Source organism: Heliangelus exortis, chromosome 2 (assembly GCF_036169615.1).
Source record: "Heliangelus exortis chromosome 2, bHelExo1.hap1, whole genome shotgun sequence".
Lineage (NCBI taxonomy): Eukaryota > Metazoa > Chordata > Aves > Apodiformes > Trochilidae > Heliangelus > Heliangelus exortis.
In genome coordinates this window covers 79,754,677-79,781,493 of record NC_092423.1, presented here as the reverse complement: position 1 = coordinate 79,781,493, position 26,817 = coordinate 79,754,677, and the positions used below count along the sequence as shown (strand labels likewise).

General features: G+C 36.7%; 1 protein-coding gene across 6 annotated transcripts in view; it reads right to left on the bottom strand.

Moving 5' to 3' along the window:
- SEMA5A (semaphorin 5A) overlaps positions 1–26,817 on the bottom strand; it is a 312,014-nt gene that overhangs the window by 117,769 nt on the left and 167,428 nt on the right. For all 6 annotated transcript variants that reach the window (XM_071736701.1, XM_071736699.1, XM_071736695.1 and 3 more), the window contains exons 6-8: positions 15,386–15,448; positions 8,826–8,924; positions 7,430–7,643 (exon numbers count right to left, since the gene is read on the bottom strand). In XM_071736701.1, coding sequence (XP_071592802.1) covers positions 7,430–7,643; positions 8,826–8,924; positions 15,386–15,448 — 376 coding nt within the window. The remainder of the gene's footprint in view (positions 1–7,429; positions 7,644–8,825; positions 8,925–15,385; positions 15,449–26,817) is intronic.

Genomic DNA, 26,817 nt, shown 5'->3' with positions numbered 1-26,817 from the left:
AATTCTAGGAATATGACTTTAAGATTTTTTGAATAAGGGTCAACCTCTAGCAAGCAATGGGAAGATTAGAATAATGGAAAGAATTTAAGCTCCAAATGTGTCATTCAATTTTATTGTCTTTCACCTTACTGATATAATTAATGAAGTCAATTTCCTATCACATCCTATATACACCCCTGTATATTCATTAAGCCTATTCATTTAGTGTAACCCTCTGCAGCTGTTGGAAAAGAGTATGGATTTTGTATTAGGCTGACCAGGGCATCACACCTTAAGAATGTTTAAGGACAAGTCTCAGTCATAGGGCAAAATATTTCTACAGAGTTAAACATCATGAAAGTAATATACAACTTGTAGTCATCACAGTTACATCAACCCTGAGGAGCTGAACTGTAAAATGTTAAGTCCTGAAATAACACTGGCAGAAATCATTATTTATTAGTAGCTATTTTTATTTTGTATTTTATAATTATCTAGGACACATGTTTAAAATGCTAGCCTGACATATCATAGCTGGTTACCAGTCTATTTTGACAACTATTTCTGCTGCAGTGCCTCAACTCTCCATGATTTCTTTTACATTCATTTGCTTTTGCATAATTGAAGAATTTATCGGTATGGAAGAGCAAGAACTGCAAAATAGGCTAAAACTGTGTGTGCCTAACATTTTTTCCAATTTTCTCTTATATTGTTAGAATACAATTCAGTATAATCACAAAAGTGGATGCACTCACTAGACATTACATTTTACTGCTGTATTCTAATAAATTATAAAAGGCAATTATTTCTTTTCTGAAAAATAGCTTTTAAATATGCTTTCTCAAAATTCACTTTTTTAAATTTCCTGTTGTTTACTTCAAATAAATGTCCTCCATTTTCAAGATGAAATGCTTTTACATGGCATAATATTTTGTAATTTATTGTATCATTTTGTTGATGCAAATCTGCCAGTGACAAAATAAGTAATATAAACCATCATCTACTCTGATCTAGTACCCACTCAAGTCCTTGAAAGTTCCATCTGGAGTTCAGTGGACTTTGTTTCACTTATATTCACAAAGTAGACACCTTGCACAGCAGTATATTGACAGAGGGGCCAGGATAAAAAATACAGAGGATCACTTCAATTTACTCAGAATCTCTAGAGGTTTGGGCTATGAGAATCTTTCAAAAGATGAAAAAGTTTGGATGATTACTTAACACTGAATCTGGAATTCCACATACACAAAACCAAACAAAAACACCCCCTCTAGCATTCCTGAAGCAGATTTTGTCAACCAGCAGGTATGATATGGAAAGAAAACCCAATTATGATGGCTTATTTGTCTCCAAACACTTGGACTACCATTAACTTTTTTCCTCTGATCAAGTTTTGCAGGGAGACAGACTATAGAAGGACTTTCTCTGCAGACCTGATTCTCTTTTCCTTTTTATTTTTTTTCTAATTTTTGGGGTTTTTTATTTTTTTTTTTCCCCCCTCAGAAAGGAAACCAAACCAGAGCTCACTTTTATAATCACCCTTTCCTGTCCTCTTTAATGCTTGGTACACCTATAACTGAAATTCTCTGACTCTGGTATTTCTGTCCTCCTCCTTTCTTTAGTGAATGCTGACTTTTGTGTGTTCATTTTCCCCAAAATACATCCTTTTTCTACCTTTCCCTCGTCAAGGTGTATTTGAGTTCTAAGTCATTTCACTCTTGCTGGCTCCCTGTGTATTATAGATTTCTGGAGCACTAATGAGGCTGAGGCTTCTGTCTCTCCTCTCTGCAGCTGGGCACAGATTATCTGCTCGCAGGGGTCCTTTTCTTTCCTCCTTGGTCAGGCTCCCCAGTTGACACCTGACATGAGCAAATTAGATGAGATATAAAAGAAAAAGCTCTGTCCTCAGTAGTCTCCTAGTATTTTCATAAATATAAGGTGGCCCTTGATGTTTTACTCTGTTCAGCTTTGGGTTCCTCACTACAGAAGGGACACTGAATTGCTGAAGTGTGTCCAGAGAGGGTCAATGAAGCTGGTGAAGGGTCTAGAGCACAAGTCTTAAGAGGGGCGGCTGAGAGTACTGGGGTTGTTTAGCCTGGAGAAAATTAGGCTGAGGAGAGACCTTATTGTTCTTTATAATTACCTGAAAAGTACTGGTCTCTTCTCCCAAGTAACAAGCAACATGACAAAAGCAAATGGCCTCAAGTTGTGCCAGGAGAGGTTTAGACTGGATATTAGGAAAAAATTCTGCACCAAAAAGGTTGTCAAACACAGGAACGGGCCTCACAGGGAAGTGGTTGAGTCACCATCCCTGGAGGTATTTAAAAGATGTGTAGATGTGGTGGCTAGGGACATGGTTTAGTGGTGGACTTGGCAGTGTTAGGTTTATGGTTGGACTTGACGATCTCATAGATCTTTTCCAAACTAAGTGATTCTATGATTCTATTTTAGATGGGTGAGGACATGCTATGAAAGTGATATGTGAGAACTTAGACTGGCATTGGAGAAGTCAGGAGAGGCATCTGGCACCAGTTTACTGCTGTCCTACTCTGCCATGGACATCTAGGGAGAAGATGTACAGCTTTGAAAGAAAAAAACAACTTACAGCTACTGTTTTTTCCTTTAGTAGCAGCTCCAGTGGAAAAGCCTATGGATGGGCTTCAAAACCCACATGGATTTCCCTCTAATTGCAGGATACTGGCAAAATGGATGATACACACAAAAGAACAGAACCAACCTAATGGGCGGCACAACCAAAGAAAAGTAATTATTTCTTTTCTTGCAAAATAACCAACAATTGGTAGCATATGTCTTGCATATTTTCAGTGAGGTTCTCTTATCTGAAAACTAAAGAATTAAATGTACATCCCCAGAATACACTGTTTCATAAAATGTTACATAATAAGAAAAGCTTGCACGAGCTAATTACAAGGCTTTTCATAAAAACAAAAACAAAAACAAACAAACAAACAAATTCTTCTTAGGTCATAATTTCTCCTCATGTATACCACTAGCAGCAGAAGTCCACTAACAAACAGAAATAGAAATGAATTCAGAGTTGTATTGCAAACCAAACCACCTTTATAAGAATTTTACTTTTACTGTTACTTGTGAAGGTTTTTATTAAGTAAAACATTTTTAAGAAAGTGATCTCAAAGAACTAATTTAATAGTACCTACTAACCACACCCATAGGCCAGCAAGAGAAAAAACTAATAATATTATGTCTCCCAGCAGAGCAGAACAATCCAAACATTTCTACATTATTCTCAGCTGGAAAGGTTTTTAACCTGCACAAATTTTTTAAAGTTTACTTTCTTTCTTCTGTTTTGAAGCAACATCTGATATAAGGTTACATTTAATCATCTATAGACCGCCTAATGATGAACTGGTTAGAAATTTAGAACAATTTTTTAATGTATTTAATGTGTTCCAACAGCATCTATCATTGTGGATCTAGGCTAAAGGAAACAGCTACAATGTATTTCAAGATAGTCAGAGATCCATGCCATTGCAAAGCAAAGGCATTTGGTGAGTTATGAAACCAAATGTTTCAGTGTCTCTCCATGTGATGAAACAGAAAGGGATTGGTTTGGACTGGGATTGCCATTTTTCCCTGTAATCTGTTTTGCTCTTCTAAGTGAAGCAAACAGACGTTTTAGATTAACACAAACTTTCACACTGAGGCATCAGATCAAACATTCACTGCCTTGAGGAGGTGAACTGAAAGGAGAAATACCTTTACTAACTGTAAATGTTGGACCAGAAAAAGTTTGGAAGTCTAAGCCGTGGAGCCTTTTCCTTGCCAATCTGGAGCCACTGCAGTTTGTGGAATACAAATAGAACCATTCCATCTACCTCTGTCCCCTGGCAAATAACGATGTTTTCTGCACCTCTCTATGATTTAAACAGCACTGAGAGTTTAAAAAGACTCAAACAGCATGCCAGCTATAAATCAAGGGGTATTTTTTTTGGTAATGAAGGATTTTGTTATAATTTAATAACGTCCAAAGCATGTTGCTAAGGAAGACTTTTTTTTTTTACTAATTAATTTATTTATGAAATACTAGAAAGGTAATTATGAAATGTTCCATCAATATGCTGCCCCTTACTGACCTGAGCAGTTGGGTGAAGTTCAAGGTCTTGCTGACTGCTTTGGTCAGGAGAAAAAAACAATGGAAAAACTGTCTTCTTTAGACATTATCCTCAATGTGTGCTGTATTACCCCAAGCTGTTTCTGTCAAGCACAGAAGTACTTGAATACAGACTCAGGGAGAAAGAGAAAGGAGAGCAGGCAGCAGAACAATACACCTTAAAGAATAAATTACAGGTAAGCAGCCTTTCTAGAGTGCTGGTTTGCAGCAGTTGTTACCTTGTCCTCTCAACTGAGAACAGTGACAGGATAACAGTAACTGACAGGGTTGGCATGGAAGTCAAGGAACAGGGCCCACCTCTTCACTGTCAGCTGATAAATTCAGGTTGGAGTGAACACTCCAACCTGAAGAACTGTTGAACTGTGCTGAATACTCAGGTCATAGCATTAGAGGGAGTCTGGTCCTTCAATGACATCTCCTCCTGGAGATGAGCAAAAACCCTGCATGGTCATGGCCATGCTCAAGGAATTTGGGCCAGCTGCATTTAATATTGTCTATAGGAGTACCAGAAATACAGAAATAGGCTCCAAAAGCAGAGCATTAATTTCTTTTTCAGAAGAGCAGGGAAGTTCTGAGGTTGCTCAAAATTTTCATGTTTCACATACCATGCTGCCACTGAACTTTCCTTTTTCTTTTCAGTTATAGTCTCATGGTATATTCTTCTAGCTTCCTTTTACACATATCCTGAATAATTAATATTTTTAACCAAACTATCCCAACTCTTCATCACCACAGATAAATGAGTGTTGGGTATATCAAGGAAATTATAATACAGAAATTCAAGTTCACCAACTTCTCCATATGCCCTACTAAGGTTAAGTAGCTGATCAGAATGATTCTCAGTAACATACACTGAAAATAACTGTTGCAGAACCTGTTAGTAAATGCAGGATTCTGGCTAAACCAGAATTAATTGGGAAGCTCAGGCCACCAACTTTAATTTATTTTATTTGTGATATCTGTGATGCCAGAAGCTGAAATCACAGCATGGTAATATGAGATTTCACCCCAGTGACATGACTCATCATCTCTGTTTTCCTCTTTCATGCTGCAGATCATGTTTCCTGTGATTACAGACCTTCTGACAATTAAGGTTAGGAACAAAGTTTCCTCTGTGATGAAGACTTAAAACTTCCCATATCCCATATCTTTTCACTTCAAGTTTCAGTGAACACTATCAGCAGACTGCCTAAGCATGTAGGCATGTCCCTTTGGCCTTACTGCCAGCACTGGAAACCCCTGAATGAACTGAGAAGTGTGATAGCCATTAAAATCAACACCTTTCTGGAATAACAATAACACACAGAGCAAGACAATCAGCTGCATTTTAGAGAACTGCCATCACCCCCAGAGATTGTTTGAATTTGTCCAGTGTGATTTGCAGAGAAAAAATCTAAGTGAGAAAAAATTGTGCCTCTGAGGGAGATATGGATACCAAAGAAAAACTCATTTTAAACTGGAAACATTCACAGACACATCTATATCCAGATGCACACCTAAGATGAGGGTCAATTGCAATAGCTGTCAGCTACTGTGCTGAATAGATACTGACTAGGAAGCTTGCATTCCAGTTGGTTACCTCTTGCTGTATTACCTATGCTACTTTCTCACTGAATGCAGAAAAATCTTGATTTCCATCCAAGCAATGAAAAACTAATGCAGTCTCTTAATGGTGATTCACATGTAAGCAGGCAAATTCACATAAATAGATGAATCCCCAACTCTTAGCTACCCTAGAAGACATTCTCCCTTCCTTTCACATGGACAACTGGGATGCTTCCAGCCTTTTATTGTATTTGCTTGAACTGGCTCCAATTACAAAACTCATCTTGTTCTTCCTCTCCAAAGATAAGAGCCACACTTTCCTGGCAACATATTTCTAAACAGTTTTGAGGCAGAAAAATGAGTTCTTACAAGAAAGGTATAGGTGCAGCTGAAGCTTTACATAGACAAAAATGTAAATGCACCAGATCTGATTAATTAGAGGAGTATGAGGGGGAATTTTAGTGCGCTCCTTTGGTATAGAACACATCCAGTCAGACTGAAAATTTAGTGTGAAGAATTCTTTCCTTCTTTTCTTTTGACAGAAGCACCCAGCTGTGGCACAGCAATTAGTTCCAATACCATGGTCGTGTGGACAAAATGTGCCTGAACAAAGATACCTGTTCAAGGAATTAATTTTTCCCCTCACATTACTTTTGCACTGTTTTAATTCTGTTACATTCCGTGGAGTTTGGTTTTGCTTCATTAATTAATATTTCCAAATCAGCTGACCTTCAGAGAATGTTACAAATTTCTCCAAGGTACCTCTGATGTTGTCTTACTACAAGGAAAATACACCAAGCAAATATGCACAAGTCAGCATTCAGATTATATGGTAACTGAAATATTCGAAATAAAGCCTGTCACTTGCAGCTGACCGAATATACTGAAGCTAGAAGGGTTTATAGTTAATTTCCAACAGGAAAACAATACCATCATAACACAAAATGCACTGTGGAAATAGTGACTTGTATCATATAGCATGAGTTATGCAAATAGGGGGAGGGAGGTTCTACAGGAACAAGCATGGGGAGATTATAATATACATGATTTCCCATTTTATGATAAATAATATTTCAGAAGAATCTGTTTGCTTTTTTTTTTTTTTTTTTTTTCTTTTTTAGTAATGTATAAAATGGCAACTGGCCCTGTTACACCTCAGGAATACTTATCTGCTTACAGCTTCTCCCAGCTAGAGATCCTCATCAGGTGATTAGCATACATGAAATAGAAGTCATTGCTATAACACTATTTTATGATACATTTTCCAGCCTAGTCCCTGTCCTTTGGCAATAATAACCATCAAAAAGTTAGTCTGCCACCCTAATAAGCTTGAAAGCACAACATTTTCTGCTTGTCAAGGGTGGGACCTGCAAGGAAAGGCAGGAGAATTCAATCCATTCTAAACTGTGTATTTTCTGTCTTAGGTTTTTTGAAGGATTCAACTAAAGAATGCTCAAGGCAAGCTACTGCTCTTGGCTGACTCAGCTTTGACATGTAAGTGACCTAAGAGATAGAGTACAGCTCATCTCTGTGCCTGGAAAATATGACTTAAAATGCACACCTACAAACTGCAACTATATTAAATGCCATAATACTTCTAGTACTAAGATAAAAAGTGCATCATGCAAAATAATTTTAAAATGAGATAAGAAAATACTCTGAAACTTTCAGTTTCTCAGAATGGAATTTCAAGACTGATTTGGAGAACATGGGCTGAAAAAAACACGAGTCTCGTGGTCTATCAGCACTCACCATTCAGCCACTTGGAGTTGTACTGGGCAGTGCGGAGAGGAGGAAGAGCCCCCAGGCTGCGATAAATAGCAGGATCCCTTCCTGGAAAATCCATGGCTGTAGCAGCATATAATTCCCCACTGGAGGTGAGAAGAGCAGTGGAGTTGTGCTGAGGGCTGTAAGGACAACGAGCCATGCCACTGATTTTTTCATGTATTTCTGTCAAATTACTTAACTGTAAAAGAGTGAAGAAATGGAATTAAAATTACTTGAAAATTAAAATTTCAGTCAAGCTGCATCAATCTGAGCAAAAATCTATCATAAACACCAGTTATCTGCTTTGGTATTGTACAACAGCAATGAGCTGACCTTTACATCAATCTGAAATTGTCTCACACGGAAAGTTTTACTGTAATGTTGTCTGATCTCACTTCTGCCACTTTGGTATGTAAAACATTCAAGTTAAACATCAGCCACCATGCCTAGGATGTTTTATATTAGAAGCAACTCAAAAATTATCTCTACACAGACTGTTATTATGAAAAAAGAAAAACAAATCTGATTGCCGCAACAAACTAACATACTTCAGCCAGTGGTCAGACAACATAATCAATTTGTTTTGTCTGTGTGTTCTAGGAAAGCATCTCATATGAAAAATGAGATTTAAAAAGGAGCTTTCCAGTTCAGCAGAATTATATATCTGATTTAGTAGTCCTAATTGTTTTCTGCTGTAGCCCACAGTATGCAATGTTAAAATGTTATTTAAAAGAGATTATTATGTTTATTATTATGTTATTTAAACGAGATTTAAATAAAATAAATGTTCCAAAGAGGGTTTTGGTGATACAGTTATTCTTGGTATTTAAATACCTCTCCCCTTCTAAAATAAATAGCCAGCTTCATCCCGTGACATTTTCATTTTTATTATGAATATTATTGATCCTTAATGATCCCTAAGGCTTCTTTTTTGATACACATAAGTTACAACTACGTTTTTTTCAGAAACAGAATGACAGATTTTCTCAACCAAGATAGCTAAACACTAATCCATGTACTCCTATCGTCTCCAGAGCTACACACATACAGCATGCACCTACCCAACTACATTTTATAAATAAACCAAAGTTGATGGAGTGGCAGAAATCTTAGAAATGCTTCAGGTTCATGAAAACTGGCATATGGGAGGAACTGAGCTGTTTGTGGCTGCGCTCTATCCCACACCTGGGGCAAAGACTGCGAAAAGAGATCATGGGTAAACTCTCCTTTCTGGCCTGCCATTATCCAAATTAGCCTTTTCCACATCAGCCCACCCATCAATATGCAAATAGCTTGGGCTGAACCACAGCATGCTCTGCCTTTTAGTCTGCTGGCTCAGAACAGGGACCCAAGCTGGTGGGACAAAACATTTAACTCGTACCGTCCGATTGGTGCAGATGGGAGTGAACGCGTTGGTTCCACAGGTGAAGAGATGGTTGCCTCCAACAAGAAGCACTCGGATGTAGTTCTGGCATTCCTCCTGCCATGCAGAAAAGAAAGACCATATTCAGTGATACTTCAAATGATAGGGGAGATTAATTACAATTTTTTCCATGGTTGTGTGTCCATATATAAAAAATCAGGGAAACAGGGCTTGATCATACCTGATGTGTTAGGAATCATGATTTAGCTTTCCTGACTACAACAGTTGCATCCACCAGCCTTTGGGAGCAGTTAGTTCTTAATAGGATAACAATAAACCTCTTCAGTACTGAAGGTTTCTTTTAAGTGCATATTTCAAAGGCTTAGCTAAACTCTGAAGTGATAGATGATGACACAAATAATATACTGCTGTCTCAAGAGATCAGATGCTGTTTTAGAAGACTGATCGGGACAAGGAAGTCGGAAGGAAAACAGGAGAAAGAAGAGGTTGTCAGTAGCATGAGTATATTTAAACCAGCACAAAAAAAATTTTCCTGAGATGTCCAGATGCAAGTGTCACTACTATAGTTTCACAATTTGCACAATATGTTTTATTAGAAGCATCTCTATTTCTGTTAATTTGAAGATTCTCAAGAAACTTCCATTACCTCAGTATACAAATGTTCACCTCTTAGGAATAATTTTATATGTTTTTTACCCTATTAGAAAGTAAGAAGGCTTTACGGCGTGTATTACTCTCATCTCAGAAGATGGAAACCAATTTCAATTATACTGTTTATTTTGACAGAGAACTTTTTTCTGCAATACTAAAAATCTTCTGGAACTGTATGTAGGAAAGATTCAAACACTCCTCCTATAAAAATCCATGTCCCTATCTAATCAAATCAGTAAAATCAACAAAATCAACAATATGCAACAAAATTACCAGTATGCTTGGAGAAAATAGTTTCCTGGAACCTTATATTTGAATGATTTCTAGCATTTATTCTCAAGATAGTCTCATGCAAAGCTTTAAAAAACTTGCAAAATTATAGTTATGCTGTTCTAACATACATTAACTGGAATCATGTAAGTACATCCATGCAATAGTAATGGTGCAGGAGGCCTATTATGTGGCCTGCAGTTACTCCAGATGTATTGCTTGTCTGTCTTGAAAACAGACTCTCATTGTGGAAGACAAGAAATACAATTCTGAATAAATTGAACAGAACAAAATAGAATGAAAAAAAAGATGAAGAAATTACTTTAAAGATCCCTGAGAAAACTCTCAGAATTTATTACCTATACCTGTCATATACAAAATAAAGAAAAAACCTCACTCTTTTGAAAAAATACCCCCAAAACTACATTTGCATTAGTCTCCCATAAAAATGTAGTTTTTAAATATTTCTCTTTGAGCTTTCAATGTATGTGTCAAACATCTTGAACTAAAGATTTGATTCCCACTGGGTGAAAATAAAACACTTTTATCTTGAACTTACCAGACCTGCTCTCTTACTACTATTTTTTCAAGAAAACAAAAGATAATAACAGATAATAAAATAAAAGATAATATAATAGAGTTGGGCAGTGCAATTTTAAAAAAAATCATTATATCACTTCTAAGCTACTTCCCTGTTGCAGGTTGGTTTAACAACACCAAAAAACCCCTCAAACAAACCAAAAACAAAAACCCAAAACCAACCAACAACAAGAAGGCACTTCTTGCCTTTTTTTTTTTTTTTTTTTTTTGAAGGGTGTTCAGGGATGGTCATATAATATAACACAGTAATTTTTCTTCAGGCTGTTTCAATCCTGCCCTTTGCAGCAAGCTATGGAATGAAAGTGTAGGAAAAATAAGTGGGTATTGACATTACAACCCATCCAACCTCTCCTCTTCATATTCCAGAGCTCCCTGAAACAGTGCCATTGCCAAATTACTCACACGCCGAGCACCCACTCTTTCTAAACTAAACAGCAATGTTAATTTTTTAAACTCAGAGATTCATGGGATTCACAAGATTCTTCTCTTTAATTTTCCCATGTTCTGTGCCAGCTTCACAACAATCCATACTGTAACAGCACAAATGCAATTTCTTGTATCAAATTTTGTTGGGTACATAGTACAGAAAGTAAAAACTGAAAGAACAGCTTTTACAATTGCCTGTTTTCTTCATATGACAAATTCACAGTAAAACAAAACAAACTAAAAAATATTAGTCACAAATAAAATAATCACCACCCCAAAGTGTTGAAAAAGAACATTTTAATTGTTCAGAGTCACTTTTCTAGTTCTGGAGTCAGGCTCAGCTTGTTCGCTTTTTAGATGTGCAAAAAAAGAGATTTTGTTTTAAAAGTGGCATTGGTGAAAGCAAAGGATCCAAAACAAAAGTTTGTCTGTTTTTTTTTTTTTTTGATATGAGGATGGTGGTATGGTTGCTGGTCATCTTTTGAACAGTGTTATCCTCCATTTCATCTTGACCTCTATGCCATATGCTTTCCTATTACCCTACAAAAATATCTCTGAAAGGCAGAAATTCATTTAGTAAGTACTTCTACTTTTATATCAGCATATCAGAAACAAAAATACAACTATTAGAAACAATTCAGCAGCCAAGCAGGCTAGATTGCCACTTTAAGACCAACTTGACAGCTCAAGGACAATCAGGCTGCATATGGTTATCCATAGTTATTTCAGAGAAGAGCAATCATGCTAGTGAAGGATCTGGAGAACAAGCCCTAGGAGGATGGGCTGAGGGAACTGGGAAAGTTTAGTTTGGAGAAGAGGAGACCTTATTGCTCCCTGCAGCTACCTGAACAGAGTTTGTAGGGAGGTGTGTGCTGTCCTCTTCTCTCAAATGAACAGGACAAGAGGAAATGGCCTGAAGTTGCACCATGGGAGGTTTAAACTAGATTTGAGGAAGAAATTCTTTACTGATGAAGTAGTTAGGCAATGGAACAGGCTGCCCAGGGAGGTGGTGGAGTCGCCATCCCTGGAAGTATTTAAAAACCATGTAGGTGAGGCACTTCAGGACAGGCTCCAGTGGGTGATACAAATATTGACATACATATATTTTATTCAGGTTTGGGGGGTATTGACAGTTGGATACAGTGATCTTAGACGTCCTTTTGAATCGTTGACAATCCTGTTTCTTGTATAGGGTACTATTTTAATACTTTTATTGAAAGTTTATATTCTAATACAAACAGCCATTATAATCTTAAATAAGCAAGGGATGGGAGACTTTACCTCCTATATATAGGAGTTATATATAAGTATATATAACTCCTATATGTAGTTATAGGAGTTATATATTATATTTTTTTTAAAATCTCTCTTTGGTTTATTGCATTTTTACCATGTGTATTTATATTTTTCTTTAGAAAAGTTCACCACAACTGCCAGTACAAATGGCCAAATTTATTCTTTTAACAATGCATAGTGTTTTAGATTTCTAAATGCTAATGTGTGCTAGCCAGAAGGACATCATTTTGTCTGTCTCACTCCTGGAGCCGCTAGTTATTTTAAGCAACAGTTGAAAATGGTGGATAAACCATTGAAGTCTCAGTAACAAACAGCCTTCAAAAGTCAAGTGCCTCATTACACTGTCAAATGTGACAGATGTCCCTTTATATTTTTCCTTTCAGCTCTTTTCCCCCATTGGCTCCTGAAGCATAAAACTTAGAATTTCAACTACTGTTAACAGCTAGAGGCAAAAAGTCTGTGCAGCTTCTTTCTCAAGAACAACAACAGAGTTGTGTTTAACTGACCATTATCTTAAAACTACCAGAAGTGCTTCAGGGTTCAAAGCTGGCTTCTGGTTTCAGGGCACTCCATCTGACTTTTAGTTTTTGCCTCCTGAACCCATTGCTCCCATGCTACTCTGTGGGCAGCAGAGCTGCAAGAGAAATCAGGATTTTAATGAATACCTTAGCCACAGCCATCCTTGTAATTCTCAGCTCTCCTTCACCAAAGTCTGGCCTGGCCTTTCATATTTTGTCTCCAATCTTTCCTGTCCCTTCCCTAAAGTCATGTGCTGTGTCAGATCTGAAATCTGAAGTCTACCTGAGAAATGTTACAGAAAAACAAATCCCAGCACTCCCCAATTTGGGCTGGATCTATTAATACAAAAATAAGCAAGTATGCAGTCTTTCTCATAACAGTAATTGTGTCTTCCAGATTTCCTCTGAAGAGAGATGTTTCACTGTAGCACTGGAGTGACCTCCTGGTTTGATAATTCTCAGTTTTTCCAGGGGAAGGCTTTTGTGATTTGACTAGGGAGAAGAGCATGCCACAGATCAGGTGCTTTCTTAATCTGCACACCTGAGTCCTCTTTATACAGAGCATGGTGACCTCGTTTTAGTCTTGGACATAAGGCAAGAAAAAGACAAATATCCTTAAGCTATTCTTTCTCTCGCCTTAAATTTATCTTTTGATTTTAAACACATTCAAAGCAGTGAAAGGAAAAGTGGCATGAAAAGTTCAAAAAGACAGTTGTCATTCCAGCTGGATAGGTTCCCTCAGTCACTATCTGTGCATACTCCAGCAACTACTACATGAAGCAGCTACTACATACTACTTACAACTACTACTTTCAGGCCAAAAAGTCTGGACACCAAAAACAGTCCCTATGGTAGCAATAAGAAAAGAACTGTTTCCTTCCAGGACTGTAAGGATTGTACTTCTCCTCTAGGTTGTGAGGAACAAGGCTGTGGATATAAATGGAACTTTATCCAGCTTTATCCAAATCTTTATCCAAGTAATGACAATACTAAGAAACAACCTCAGAGGTGGCTATTAGAATTGGGAATGTAATATTTTACAGTGAGAGCATAACTTCTAATCACCAGCTTTTTCAAAAGGGTGTAATAAGCATGAATGAAAATCTGCACAGGTGTACTACGCTAAGGTACATTCTTAAATGCATTTAACCTATGTGGAGTACTTATCCTAACAAAATTATTTAGCAGCAACAGATGCTTCTGCATTGTTGAATTGAGTGTCGATTTTACACCACAAAGAATACTGTAAATATAATATTCAAAAGCACAGTGTTATGATCTCAAATTTACCATTACTGTCACCCATCATGTTAGATCACAGTCACACTGTGACTTTCAGAAAAGCCTAATACTATTCTCACAGTTTTATACTTGAAAAATCACTGAACAGGAGAGGCAAAAACTTTTAGCTATGTATTGCATTCCTACCACAATAGTTTTTCCTGTATATTCACCATCATCAATGCAACTTGTGATATTCTATTGTCATTTGAGCATGTTCTCTTATTTCAGAGTACTATCATCTGAGAAGAAAGGATGTAGGCTGGAGGAATATATTACTTGAAGAAACAGAAATCCTGCACCTTAATAGAGAGCAACCAGTAACTCTGAAGTACATGTTTCCCACATGGGAATGGAAAGAAAGAGAAAGAAGCATACAGAAGGCAACACTGTTCCTGATGCCTTTTCTCAGTACTGTAAACTCATTTCCACAGTGAAAGATGTTCCTCCATGAAGATAATAATCTTCCATGCATGAGGCTTTACACAGCACATTCACGACACTCATTTTTTGAGGTTTTTTTCCAAGTAATTCTGTCTTTTTCTCTCATAACAGTATAATAGAGCCCTGCTTCTGAAATGTGGCCAGTCTTTCTCTTTAATCTCAAAAAGCAATGAATTGGCCAAGATTATAATGCAACATTATTTTCCAGCACCTAGAGGGAAAAATCCCCCAAAAAACCCAACCCCAAAACACCCACAACTGGAAATGAACTGTTTAGTGGAAGGAGCTGAACAATCAGTGATTAGATGACTATGCAGAAGAGACCCCTCCTCTACTAGAAGGCCAAAGTATTTTTAATACATTTTTGAAGCATCTTAATGTGTTTTTCCTTTATGTTTTAACTCAATTAAATTTAGTAATTAAATTACAGGCATATATTGCACGCATTGCTAACTGCTTTTATAATTAATTTTATAACTAGCTTCTCCTTAGGACAGCCACTAAAGAACACAGCATCTATAAAGTTTTCATCATTGTGCTTACCTATGCTGATCAAATTAAATTTTAGTTTGCCAGATAATGAATTGCTTCTGAATACGAAAACCATATCAAGTTCCACGTCTAAAAAAATAGTGAATTTCATAGTGTTTTCTTCAATGTGCCAGTAGATATGAAATAAAAATGTCCCTAAAATTGCATTTAATCCCAGCGAAATTAATTGAGGATATCACAAAGTAATTATTTGTAAATCCCAGTTATTTGGGATTTACAGCACTGAAAATGGAACTGAGAATACAGCCCATCGCATATGAACTGTGAGTCAAAACAGTGAATTGTTAGAAACTAAAGTTCTTGATCATTTTAGAAAAGAACAATGTGACTGTGACTCTCACTCTGTACTCCCTATAATGTTTTTTTATTTCTTTGTTTGCATACCAGTGTCAGACTCCTCTCCTATGACTCTCTTTGGAGAGGGTGACAGTAAAAATGCAGATGGTAGAGGATTTTACACTGAATCACACCTATTAGCATATAAATTTTATTAAAGCAGAACAGCTGTCTCATGCTTACCTTTGATTTGCCTTTACTGTAACAGGCTCTTTTAGTAGCTTCATCACATTGCCATTCCACTGCCTGCAACCAAAAGGGATTAGTTAGAAATGCAAGGAACAGAGAAATATAAACCTCAGAGCTACCTACACCCATGCTTGAGATAGTTGCCTCAGGCATACTGATTCTATCCATAGTTACCTTACAAGCTTCTTCTCCTTAGAAATGTAGTTTCTTTGCCAAAGTTTTTTCAGTGTCTTACTTAATCTGCAGTGAAGCTCATCACCCCTATGATTCACTGTACCTACCGCTTCAGGAGAAATAATTAAAATCACCCTTGATGCTATTTAGCCACTTTGTTTTAGTTTTATTGAGGTAAGCAGTTAGGAACACAGAGAAAGTTTAACCCTCTCTCCCCAGAAGAGTTGGGCTGTATCCCCATAGCATCTGAGGTCATCTCTGCTGAGAGACCTTGTGCCATGGGAAAATCTGCCCTGTTGCTGTTTTTTTGCAGTATTTATCTCAAGCATCAAATGTAGATTTTAGTCTTTCATAGTATGATTATAGCACAAATCAGAAGCACTAAAACATCCATTCAGAGAAAGAAGAAATGGGCAGACACATATAAGACAACAGTAAAATGAAGCACTGCAAAGCAGAAGTAATTTATTCTCATCTTTGAGCTGTTTCTTTGCTTCAACAGATGTATGCCAGAACTGTAACACCTAGTCTGCACTGCTACAGCTTCAATGCATGAAGTAACTCCAATAATTTCCATATTTAACATTCAACAGCTGTAACTTAAGAACTTCATTGTCCAGTGGAGCAGGTTGTATGCTTGGTGTTTATGTGCCAATACATGTACATATTTGAATGCCTGTATACACCATGTGGTCAGAGTGCATTTTAAATCACTCTGCGTTCTTTCACATCAACAGTGAACATTCATGTGTATTTTAGATAAAAATGCCACAAAGCACTACACATTTTATCAGGAAGAGCTGAGATTTCTAAACTAACCACTTCTGCTTAATTACTAAAACCGCAGCTTTTTCATTTTTATTTACCAGGAAATAATGACGGACCATTCATTCAGATTTAATGTAGATAATTTTTTGTACTTTTATTATAATGGAGACTATATTAAGAGCAAGTAGACTCTATAATTAATAGAAACAATAGATTGAAAGCCTATTTCCCCCAAAGGGGAAAATGCTTTCAGATTATACTCTGCAGTACTTTAATTTATGTTTCAACAAGTCCAGGAATGAGCTTTTTCATTTTGGAATTAAAAAAAGACTTATAACACGAATACCAGTAATTGTCTTTCTCCAGCCAAAACCTTTTCATTTACACTGTTTGCTTTGCAGATGAATGACTATAGCATATCGGGAAATATACTGAAAACTTCTGGAAGAATCCACTTGTGAATGACCCTAGTATTAATAACAAACTGTATCTAGCAGCATGAAAGAAATCTCCTACTGAGTTAGGTAAAAAAGCAGCAATGTGTTAGAAAAAAAGAGCTGCAATGACTTAAGTCTTTTGACTCCTGAGTGCAAAAAAGCAATTTATGTCCATAATGTAGATCACAGCACAAAACACTGCTCTGGGATAACCAATGTAAACTCCTAATCAGTCATTCAGGACACCCAAGTCTGTTTTATATGGCACTAGATACAAGTATCTGATACTCAATGTATTACCTCTAAATAAAACAAGACTTCAAGTGCCTGGAGAAAAGCAAGAGTTACCAGTAGAAGGTCAGAGTAGAAAGAATTAGAAGAATATGGGTTCTTAAAAGGAAGGCTTGAAGGAAAGTTTTTGCCAAAATTGAACAGAGAAGACTATACCAAGCATGAAGAGCGGGAAGTAAAAAGACAGAAAGATGGAATTAAAGATAAAATGTTTATCAATAAATCATGTTCAGAGACAAAATACCTAGCTTTCAATTGGTTGTAAGTCCACAGTAAAAGAGTAAAAAAAAAAAAAAAACATAAAATGCATCTCTTCAAGAAGGTTGTGGAGAATCTGGGAACTCCAAGCACATAATAACACAAGTAAAATTTTGGGCAAGTTAGGCCGAAGCTTTATTCACTCTGATCATCGTGAGAGAATGCTGGGACAGCATCTCCCCCCTCTGCTCCCCTGTTCTCTGCCAAGTGATCACAGACACCCAGTCTATAAACTGCTTCAGAGAAACAGAGGTGAAGAAAAACAACCAGTTCAATGTTAGCAAAGCCAAGAATGGATTCCTGAAGAAGTGTGCTAGCTGTCACAATTCTACGAAGGAATCAAGCAGTGAATAACCTGGCAATACAGAGATACAACTCTTGGCGGAGCCTGTAGGAGTGGCACACCCAATATTACCTTAGCTCAGAAGTGGTGAGCTGAAAACAATTACAGACTGCTAGCTTTTAGTGGAATGTTCTTTTAAGTTAGGATAACCATCTTAGCTAGACCTCTTATTAAATATTAACAATTGCACCTCCACATCACAAAACCACTAATCCCATTATTAGCATAAGTGAAAAAAAACCAAACCAAAACAACCTCTCTTCTCTTTCTTTGACATCCACATATTTAAATAAAGATATTAAATTGTGTAATATTTCAACTCAAATAGGATAAACTGCTGTAACTATACACAAATACATCTGCTTGCAAGTTCACCAAATGGCAAAAGCTCTGGGAAAATCCTGCTCATGACAACATATGCTGAGGGAGTAACATTGTCTGGACAAGAAATAAGTGCAGACACACTGGTGACAAAGCTAAGTGCTGCCTTTGAAATCAAGTGTACATATAGTCCTATAACTCTGATTTCTGCTGCTGGAGGAGAAAACAACAGAGCAGGCTGCAAATGAAATATATTACAAAGACATCTGAACAGTTCAGACTGCTGTATTTTGGTCTCTAAGGCTCCCACATAGTTCCATAGTGCATACATATGTTTTGCTGATGATGAAATGAAACGAACAGGTATAGACAAACACTTCTATATAAAGCTATATTTTTCTCTTCTAGTCTTCAGGCAATCCAGGGGAGTTTCCTGCAAAATGAGAATTCAGGTATTCAAATAAGGCTACTGGTAGCACACAGAGTGAAGACAGGTGAAAAATTCCTCAAGTTAAATGTCATTTCAATGTCAAAAACAGAAGAGAAAAATGTGTCCTGATTTTTCAGCACAAAAATACAAAACCAAATGTTCCAACAGAATAATAAAAATGTGATTTTTGTCAGTAAAAGATTAAAACTTGGAAGTTTTAAGTCTGAAAGACCAGAAAGACACATACAGATTATGTTATTTTAGAAACAAGAACAAAATTCGGTTTATTTAAAGATGTTACTGTTATCCACTGTATCCAACAAACTGACATATTCTTCTGCTTGATACAATTTGCTAATATTTCCATGAAGTTCAGACGAACAGTGCAAATATAATATGAATACCATGCTGGATATTTGATTCAGCATGTAGGCCTGCACAGCTAAAATTTAGCCTGTCAAAATCTTTTCTTTCCTACAGTTCTCACTAAGAAGCTCCAGTTTTCATACTGCATAATATAACTTTCAGCATTTTGTGAACTGTTTTTAATTAATTATATAGTTCTACTTAAGCTGGCAACAAGATTTATTGAACCAAATTAGAGACACTCAAGTCTGTTTGCCCTGGGGAAGAGGAAACAAGGATTTTGCACGTTGGTGCTAAACAAAATAAGGATAGGTAGAACACCCACTATTGCTATGCAGCTCCACAGCTGCATAGGTTAAGGAGTAAGGTTTAAGGTAGCACATCAGTCTGTTTGGGAGAGTAAACTGACATTATTCACAGTGACATTGCTTTTGCAAATCCTGCTACCAGGTCTTCCAAGCACCTCTGTAAATTTAATGGCTTGGCTAAGTTATTTCCTATTCTATATCTTAGAATCATAGAATGTCTAGGGCTGGAAGGGACCTTAAAGAGTTCCAACTTCCCTGCCATGGCCAGGGATACCTCCCACTAGACCAGGCTGCTCAAAGTTGCATCCAACCTGGCTCTGAACACTTCCAAGGAGGAGGCAAAAATGAATTCCCTGGGCAGCCTGTGCCAGTGCCAGCACCTTCATAGTGAAGAATTTTCTTCTTAATGTTTAACCTAAATAGACTGTCTTGCAGCTAAAAACCATTACCCCTTATCTTCAGCATACCTATTTCAAGATAACACTTGAAGATTACTAAGGAGATACTACTTTCTAGCATACATAAAAAACCTTAATTATATAACAGTCATTAGTAGAGCAGTACAAAATGTTTTCAGTGAGATTTTTAGCCCTTTGAAAGTAGTCTGGATCAGCTCCAATGGCTGACCTTGACAGTTACAATTGAATTTGACATACCATAGTCCCTTTTGAACAAATACTACCTTTTTAAGTTAAAAAATATCCAACACACACAACAAAGTTCCACACATATATGACATAAAACCAGACTGAGCAACAAGATTGCTTTGGTGCACACTTAATTCTAAGTTTGAACTCACATATCAAAATTATGGCAGGCATCTTTTTTTAAAAGTTATCCTATAAATAACTATATCACATTTTAAACATTATATTGCTGATGTTTGTAAAGTGTTTTAAAAGATCAGATTAAATCCATCCTGATATTTTCAAGAGGTAGTGGGAGGAGGGAAATTCCAGCCAGAGAAGAAACAACTCAAGCTGCATAATGAAGCTATTGTCTTAAAAATGAATAAAAATACAGATCCATTAGACATCCATGCTAAGTTTAAAAATACAGCATTAATATTGTTATACTATTTGGAAAAAAAAAATATATTTCCATAACTTCCCTCTTCTGATGAATGATAAGAGTCTTGCTTAAAAGCTAAACTACTGTATTTTCAGCACACAAGCTATGTAAATGCAAAGAAAGTAACTCCAGTGAAAACTAAGAGAAAATCTCCAATATAAACTGATTTATTCAAATACCTTAGAAGAACACTAAAAGCGTATCATGGAAGCAGTAGAAGCAGTTCATGTTCACATGTCTTGTCCCCCTCATTTAAGAAATAACAGTCAAGGGGTTCTCTTCATGCACAATATGTAATAATAAAGTTCCCAGGAAAGACATCTGGAGATCCCTTCCAACAAAAATCATTCTTCGATTTTCCAGAAAAATTATAAAATATAAAGGAAAAAATACCCCCCCCAATTAATTAACTTTAATATAGCCCCTTTCTATAATAATAACTTAAATCAGTAAATGTGGAAAGGAAATTTGAAATCTGAACACAATCAAGAAAAGATTATTAAATTAGAATGCATTAGGTGAGATATGTATTAGTTGCACTTACAGGTCAATAAAAAAAAATCATGGAGCTGACAGTGTAAGCTGCACACATCACTGAGCCAAATCAGATCTAGAAGAATTATGCTCCTATAGCTACACAGATAGTCATAGCATAGACATGTAGACAGGTACACATTCATATGTATTTTCATATATGAACTTCTTTGAAGTGTAGAAACAGAATGAACTATTACATTTCATAAAGAAATAAGTTAATTTGTTAAGAGCCAGAAAATAAACAGAACAGTATTCCAGACAGATGGTCCAGCACTTCTTAGGCAGATGGCTCTGCTAATTAGATACTGGCAAAAATAACATTAAAGAAAATGGATTAATTACACAATGCCAAAAATTAACAACTACATGATACTTCCTTTTTTCTTCTTCATTATCTGCTTGCTTTCATCTCCTATATCATGTATTTAAACAATTCTCTGGGGTGCTGGGGTATAATGGCAATAACCATCATAATATATATGTCAACAGACATGAGTAATATCACCTTATTGTTCAAATCAGTCCAGCAAGGGAATGGCTTCAAAATGTTGTGACTTCTTTGGTGAGGGTGTCTCACAGCCTGCCTAATTAACTATCAAAGAATATGCATGCTGGAGTCCAAAAACCAAGTTTAAAGAGGCGAGAAAGAAAGTGTCAGGATCAGAAATGCAAAGCATGAATGTAGCCACAGAGAAGTGCACCAGCAAGACATTAGCAGCAAATTAGCAGCCACTGAGTTAGTGGTGGTTTTGATGTGAACCAGAAATTTTAAGGCATGCTTTGGTATAATGACATCCTTGCTTCCAGCAAATATGTAAAGCCACTTAAGAAAGATTTATACCTCTCTGTACTTCAGAGGAATTTTTTTTTTTTTTTTTTTTCTTTCCAGATTCATGACTCCTCAGTCCTTGCAGTCATAGAATTGGCTGGGTTGGAAGGGACCTCAGAGATCATCAAGTCCAACCCTTGATCCACTACCACTGCAGTTACCAGCCCATGGCACTGAGTGCCACATCCAGTCTCTTTTTAAATATCTCCAGGGACGGAGAATCCACCACTTCCTGGGGCAGCCCACTCCAATGCCTGATCACCCTCTCAGTAAAGAAATTCTTTCTAATGTCCAACCTAAACCTCCCCCGGCACAACTTGAGACCGTGCCCTCTTGTCTTGTCGTTACTGCTGGAGCTGCCTATCCTTGCCAGTAGGGTCCTGACAACCCCAGTCAGCCCTAGAGAGAGATCATCCTCTGTGGGAAAAACGAGAGTACAATATTAAGAAGGGAATTCCCTTTGAAAGAGCTTTCCCTTTTAGCTCCCCAAAGAAAAAGGCTGGTTTCTGGGGACTAAATGCATCATGGTTAGACTTCCATAAGAAGTGATAGGCCAGTAGCTCGTACAAGAAGTACAACAGGGCATGGACAACTTTAATAATTGGCTACAGTCACTGCAGTAACTTAACACCAATTACAACTTGTAACAGGCAGTTCTCCTGGGAATAACATTATGTGTATTTTCATTTGCTCAGAACCAGCTTTTACTGTTCATCCACAGCGACAAAATCACAGTTTCTTATAAAGTAACCAGTATGAAATACGAGAAAATAAGCATAAAATCATACTTGAATTTTCCAGGGTTTAGAATTCAATAAGAAAAGAGATCCCCTGATAGATATATAATTTCATACTTAAACCAAGTAATATATGAAGTTTTATATGGCTTCAAGAAGCTTATTTCAGTTTTATTTCAAATATACTGGCCTGAAGCATATAAAAAAAAGTGAGAACGTATCATTCCAATTAATGAAATAGCCAAAGTTTTAATTAGCTTATTTTCTTAACTATGCAGATAGCTGTTGAGAATTGTAAGAAATCATATGAGAAAATTTAAAAAAAAAAAAAAAAAAAAAAAGAAAGAAAGAAAGAAAGAAAGTATATAAAGTATATTAGAGAAGAATTTAGAGCTATTTAGACTTTTACAAACCCTCAGTGTTGGGCTACTCCACTGACTTTATTGACACAAGATTCAGCCAAAGGTGGAGCTTTCATAAATGCCACCTACCCATCCACCTGTGTATTCCCTTCTTTTGTCTTCTGCAAAGATTTCTAAATGTCAGAAATTATCCATTTGTTACATCTAACAGAGACATGCTTCCAGAGGAAAATGCAGTTCCAAACCTGGAAGCTAGCAACTGAAAACTTGACTATGTTATAAACTAGGGTTTTCCCTCCTGCTCACAGAGGTATTAAAAAAAACCCCACAAACTATTGCACTGTGACTTCCTAACTTTTGAATGTTTTTATCTGGTGTTCTGAGGCTTTTACCATTTTTATGGCAATCTAAAAACTGAACACAAGATTGTGCTAAAGGGGAAAAAACAACAAAACGGTCTTGCATTACCAAACTTGGCAGCCATCCAGCAGGTAGCAATGAGACTTCATAACATAATTTTAATGCACATTCTAAAATTCTACTACCTATAGTAAACGTAATGTATTGAATAAATTATAAGTGAATCCTTTAAGATTTAACATCTGTGTTAGCACACAGTTTCAAAGAATTTCCTGCTCTTTTGGCAAATAGCATTGATTTTAGTAGGCTTCAAAACCTTTTAAAAACAACACTTTTTTTTTTTATACATATATTTTAATTTAATAATGCTTGAAACTTTTAGGTGGTGATGAGGAACACCAGGATTCTCTTTATTTCAAAGAAAGGAAAGGTAATTCACTGCTATTTCATACTCCTCAACTCTGGCGATTAAGCAACAAAGTAGAAAACAGTGCATTGGAGCCCAAGTGCCACAAAATGTTGGTTTGGACCTTGAGCTCAGGCAAGCAGAAGTTTATTTCCCTGTACAGCTGCTGGTTGCTACTAAGAAACATGGAAGTCCAAAGGAAGAGGCAGCAGTGGAATGAGGGCCATCTTGTGCCAGGCCACCTTGCTACTCAAGACATCCATGCTGGAGTGGGATGTGGCATTAAAGAAGGAGCCCAGAAATCAGCCCTCCTGTACCTTCCATCCACAGACAGTAAAGGAAGGCATGACACTTCAGAAGACTTTTGTGCAAATCAAAAACTTTCCCCAAAATAATTCCTGAGATGCACGGCAAACATACTGTATCTTGCTCCAGTATGTCAAAGACAACTTCCATTTATGAGCTCAGAAAAATAGAGGAATTTGAGAGATACAGAATAACAATTTTATCATAATTTCTGTTTTTCTTTTTTATTTATTCAAACAGTTTTGCCATTAGTCTTTGGCGGTGGCAGGTTTGCTTCTGTAAATAGTAACACCTATCTATCATTCTAGAGAAAATACTACAGCAACGTTACAATAATTGTTATTTACAATAATAAAAATATTATTTTTTAAACTAGTTTAGAACAATGTCTAAAATAATTTTGAAAAGCTAGCCTAAAGATGGCTTCTTACAAGACAGCAAAGAGAAAGCAACTGGTGAAGGAATTTTTAATATATGATGATGATTGCTTCAATGATTATCTGTAAGCATCTTACAATTAAAGATGTGATCAAATCACAGTAAGATTTTGGAAAGATGAAAGGAAAGAAGAATGCTAACAACAGAAGAAATGTAAGAACCACCAATTATTGCATCTTGTCCAGTGAAAAATTAGTGAAGAAATAAATGGTTCAACAGCAGAGAGACATAAATATGAGATTTGCTAGATCCTTCTAGTGAAGTGAATTGATCAAAAAGGTGATTGGGGAAAATCAAGACTGAGTTTTCTTTTTTCCATTTAAGGGTAACACATATTTATTAAGACATGTAGAAAGTGGATGAAGCTAAGTGGAACACAATAAGTAAAACATCACTAAATTTCCAAAGAGTTTGCAAAGGGGTTGATGGCAGCATGACTGACATTTCACTCAGGAAAAGAAGAAACAAAGAAATTTCCACTTTGCTTATGCTCACTTTAAAATTACTGGATTTAATTTGGCAAGCAATAATATAATCTGAGACACAAAATTACAAGAATATAGAGAAGAATAAAAGTAAAGAGGCACACAAACGATTGTCAACACAGAGATAATACTGTGAGCTGTGGAGAACAGCAAACAAACAGAAAAAAACAACAGCAGAATGAGAAAAATTCTCATTAAACACAAAGATTCTCATTAAAAACAAAAGGAAGCCTTGAACCTATAGGTACTAGGACAATCACCAGAGTGTAGATGCACTATTGAATCATACAGAAATCAAGGATGAGAAAGGCAAACAGGCACATCAGGACTAAGGAGAATCTCTGTTTAGTATAAAAAAAAAAAAAAGTCTTCAAGACAACATCATGTACTTCAGTTGCGGTGGAATAAACAGTGGGAACAAGGAGGCCCATAATCCAACAACTTTAAATCACAATTTTTTTGTGAAGATTTGAGATAATGGTGAGGCTATGAAAAAGACTGAACGTTAGTTAATTTTCTTCTCTCTCTCCCTTTTTTTTTCTTTTTTCTTGTTTTTTTTCCCCAAGTGAATAGTCTGGGGCCTTTCACCTTCAGGTTTTGACTTATACATTACTCAAGTTATTAATTAGTGGAGGTCGGTGGCATCTCTCAACCTAGCATTAGCTATGTTAAATGAGTGGGTCATTTCTATCCAATTTCTAGCAGAAAAACATTCAGATCCAAACGAGTCATAATTAGAGATTTTTGCAGAGATAATAGAACAGCTGTTTAGAGGGAAAAGGTGTTTACCTTATTTCACATTAACAAGGAATCTTGGAAAAGCAGATAATCATTGAAGCAATCATCATCATATATTAAAAATTCATCTCCAACTTTTCCCCTCATATTTCCCTCCCTGTTGACCTTCATATTTTAGCAGACATAGGATAGTGGTAAGAACCTCAACTCAATTTTCCAACTCCAAGCATTTAAGTGTTGCCAAATTATCTCCAAAATTTCAGTGTCACTCACAGGGAGCCCAATCAAAGCAATTTATTTCTGAGCCAACTGTGTGTGTTCTCCTCCTCCAGTAGCCTCTTTTACTGTTTCTAATTGGTTTAGAAACCGTTCGGTTGCTACATTGGAGGAACAGTATTGTACTTTCATATTTTTCTCTCCAAAACTGAAAGCTCAGTGGGGGTGGCTATACAAATATGAAAAATTAAAGCTCATTCAACGGGATGCCCAGAGCAACTGCTAATAAGAAACTTTTATGCAGCCATTGGGCTTTTTTTTCAGATATCATTAGCATTCTCTCATCATATTATACCTTGTTAAGAATTTGTCCTCGGATGGGTATGTTACAGATCTTAGCTACTTAATAGTAGCTTATATTGGATCCTAGTTTATCATTCAAACAGAAATTAATAAAAACCTTATTACTCACAATTATTTCTTAAGAATTCTTCTGTGCTTATTCTGCTGAAGTGAGTCCTTTGAAGTAAGGGTTCCAAATTTCAGAGTTTTTACGATAGGAAAAATCTCAAAAGTTAGAGTTTTGTCTAAAAACAGAAGAAAGGCTAGAAATTTTAAGTGCTGTCAATATCCGCTATGGAAAAGGGACAGCTTCTGCATGGTAGCTTATAATAAGGAACTCTCCTAGCATATGCCCGAAGTACTGAAGAACTTCAGAATTAGACAGAACCACAGAATGGTTGGAAGAGACCTTCAAGATCAGCCAGTCCAACCTTTGACCAGCACTGTAACTTCACCACTACACCATGTCCCTAAGGACCAGGTCCACATGCCTTTTAAATACTTCCAGGGACACTGCCCCTGGCAGTCTGTTCCCATGTCTGACAACGCTTTCAGAAAAAAAATGTTTCCTAGCCTAAAGCTCCCCTGGTGTCTCTTACATCCATTTCCTCTGGTTCTGTCACACACCACTAAGGGAGCAGAGGCTCCCTTGAGGTGGCTGAAGAGAGTGATGAGGTCTCCTCTCAGCCTCCTCTTCTGCACACTAAACAACCGCAGCCCTCTCAGCTGCTCCTCACAGGACTTGTGCTCCAGGCCCTTCATGAACCTTGTTGCTCTTTTCTGGACATGCTCGACATGCTCCAACACTTTCATGTCCTTCAAAAGTCTCTTGCCTGTGAATAGCAAAATGGGTTTGAAACACAGATCAGGCTAGGCTGCGTACACCTCTACAAAGCTGCAAAG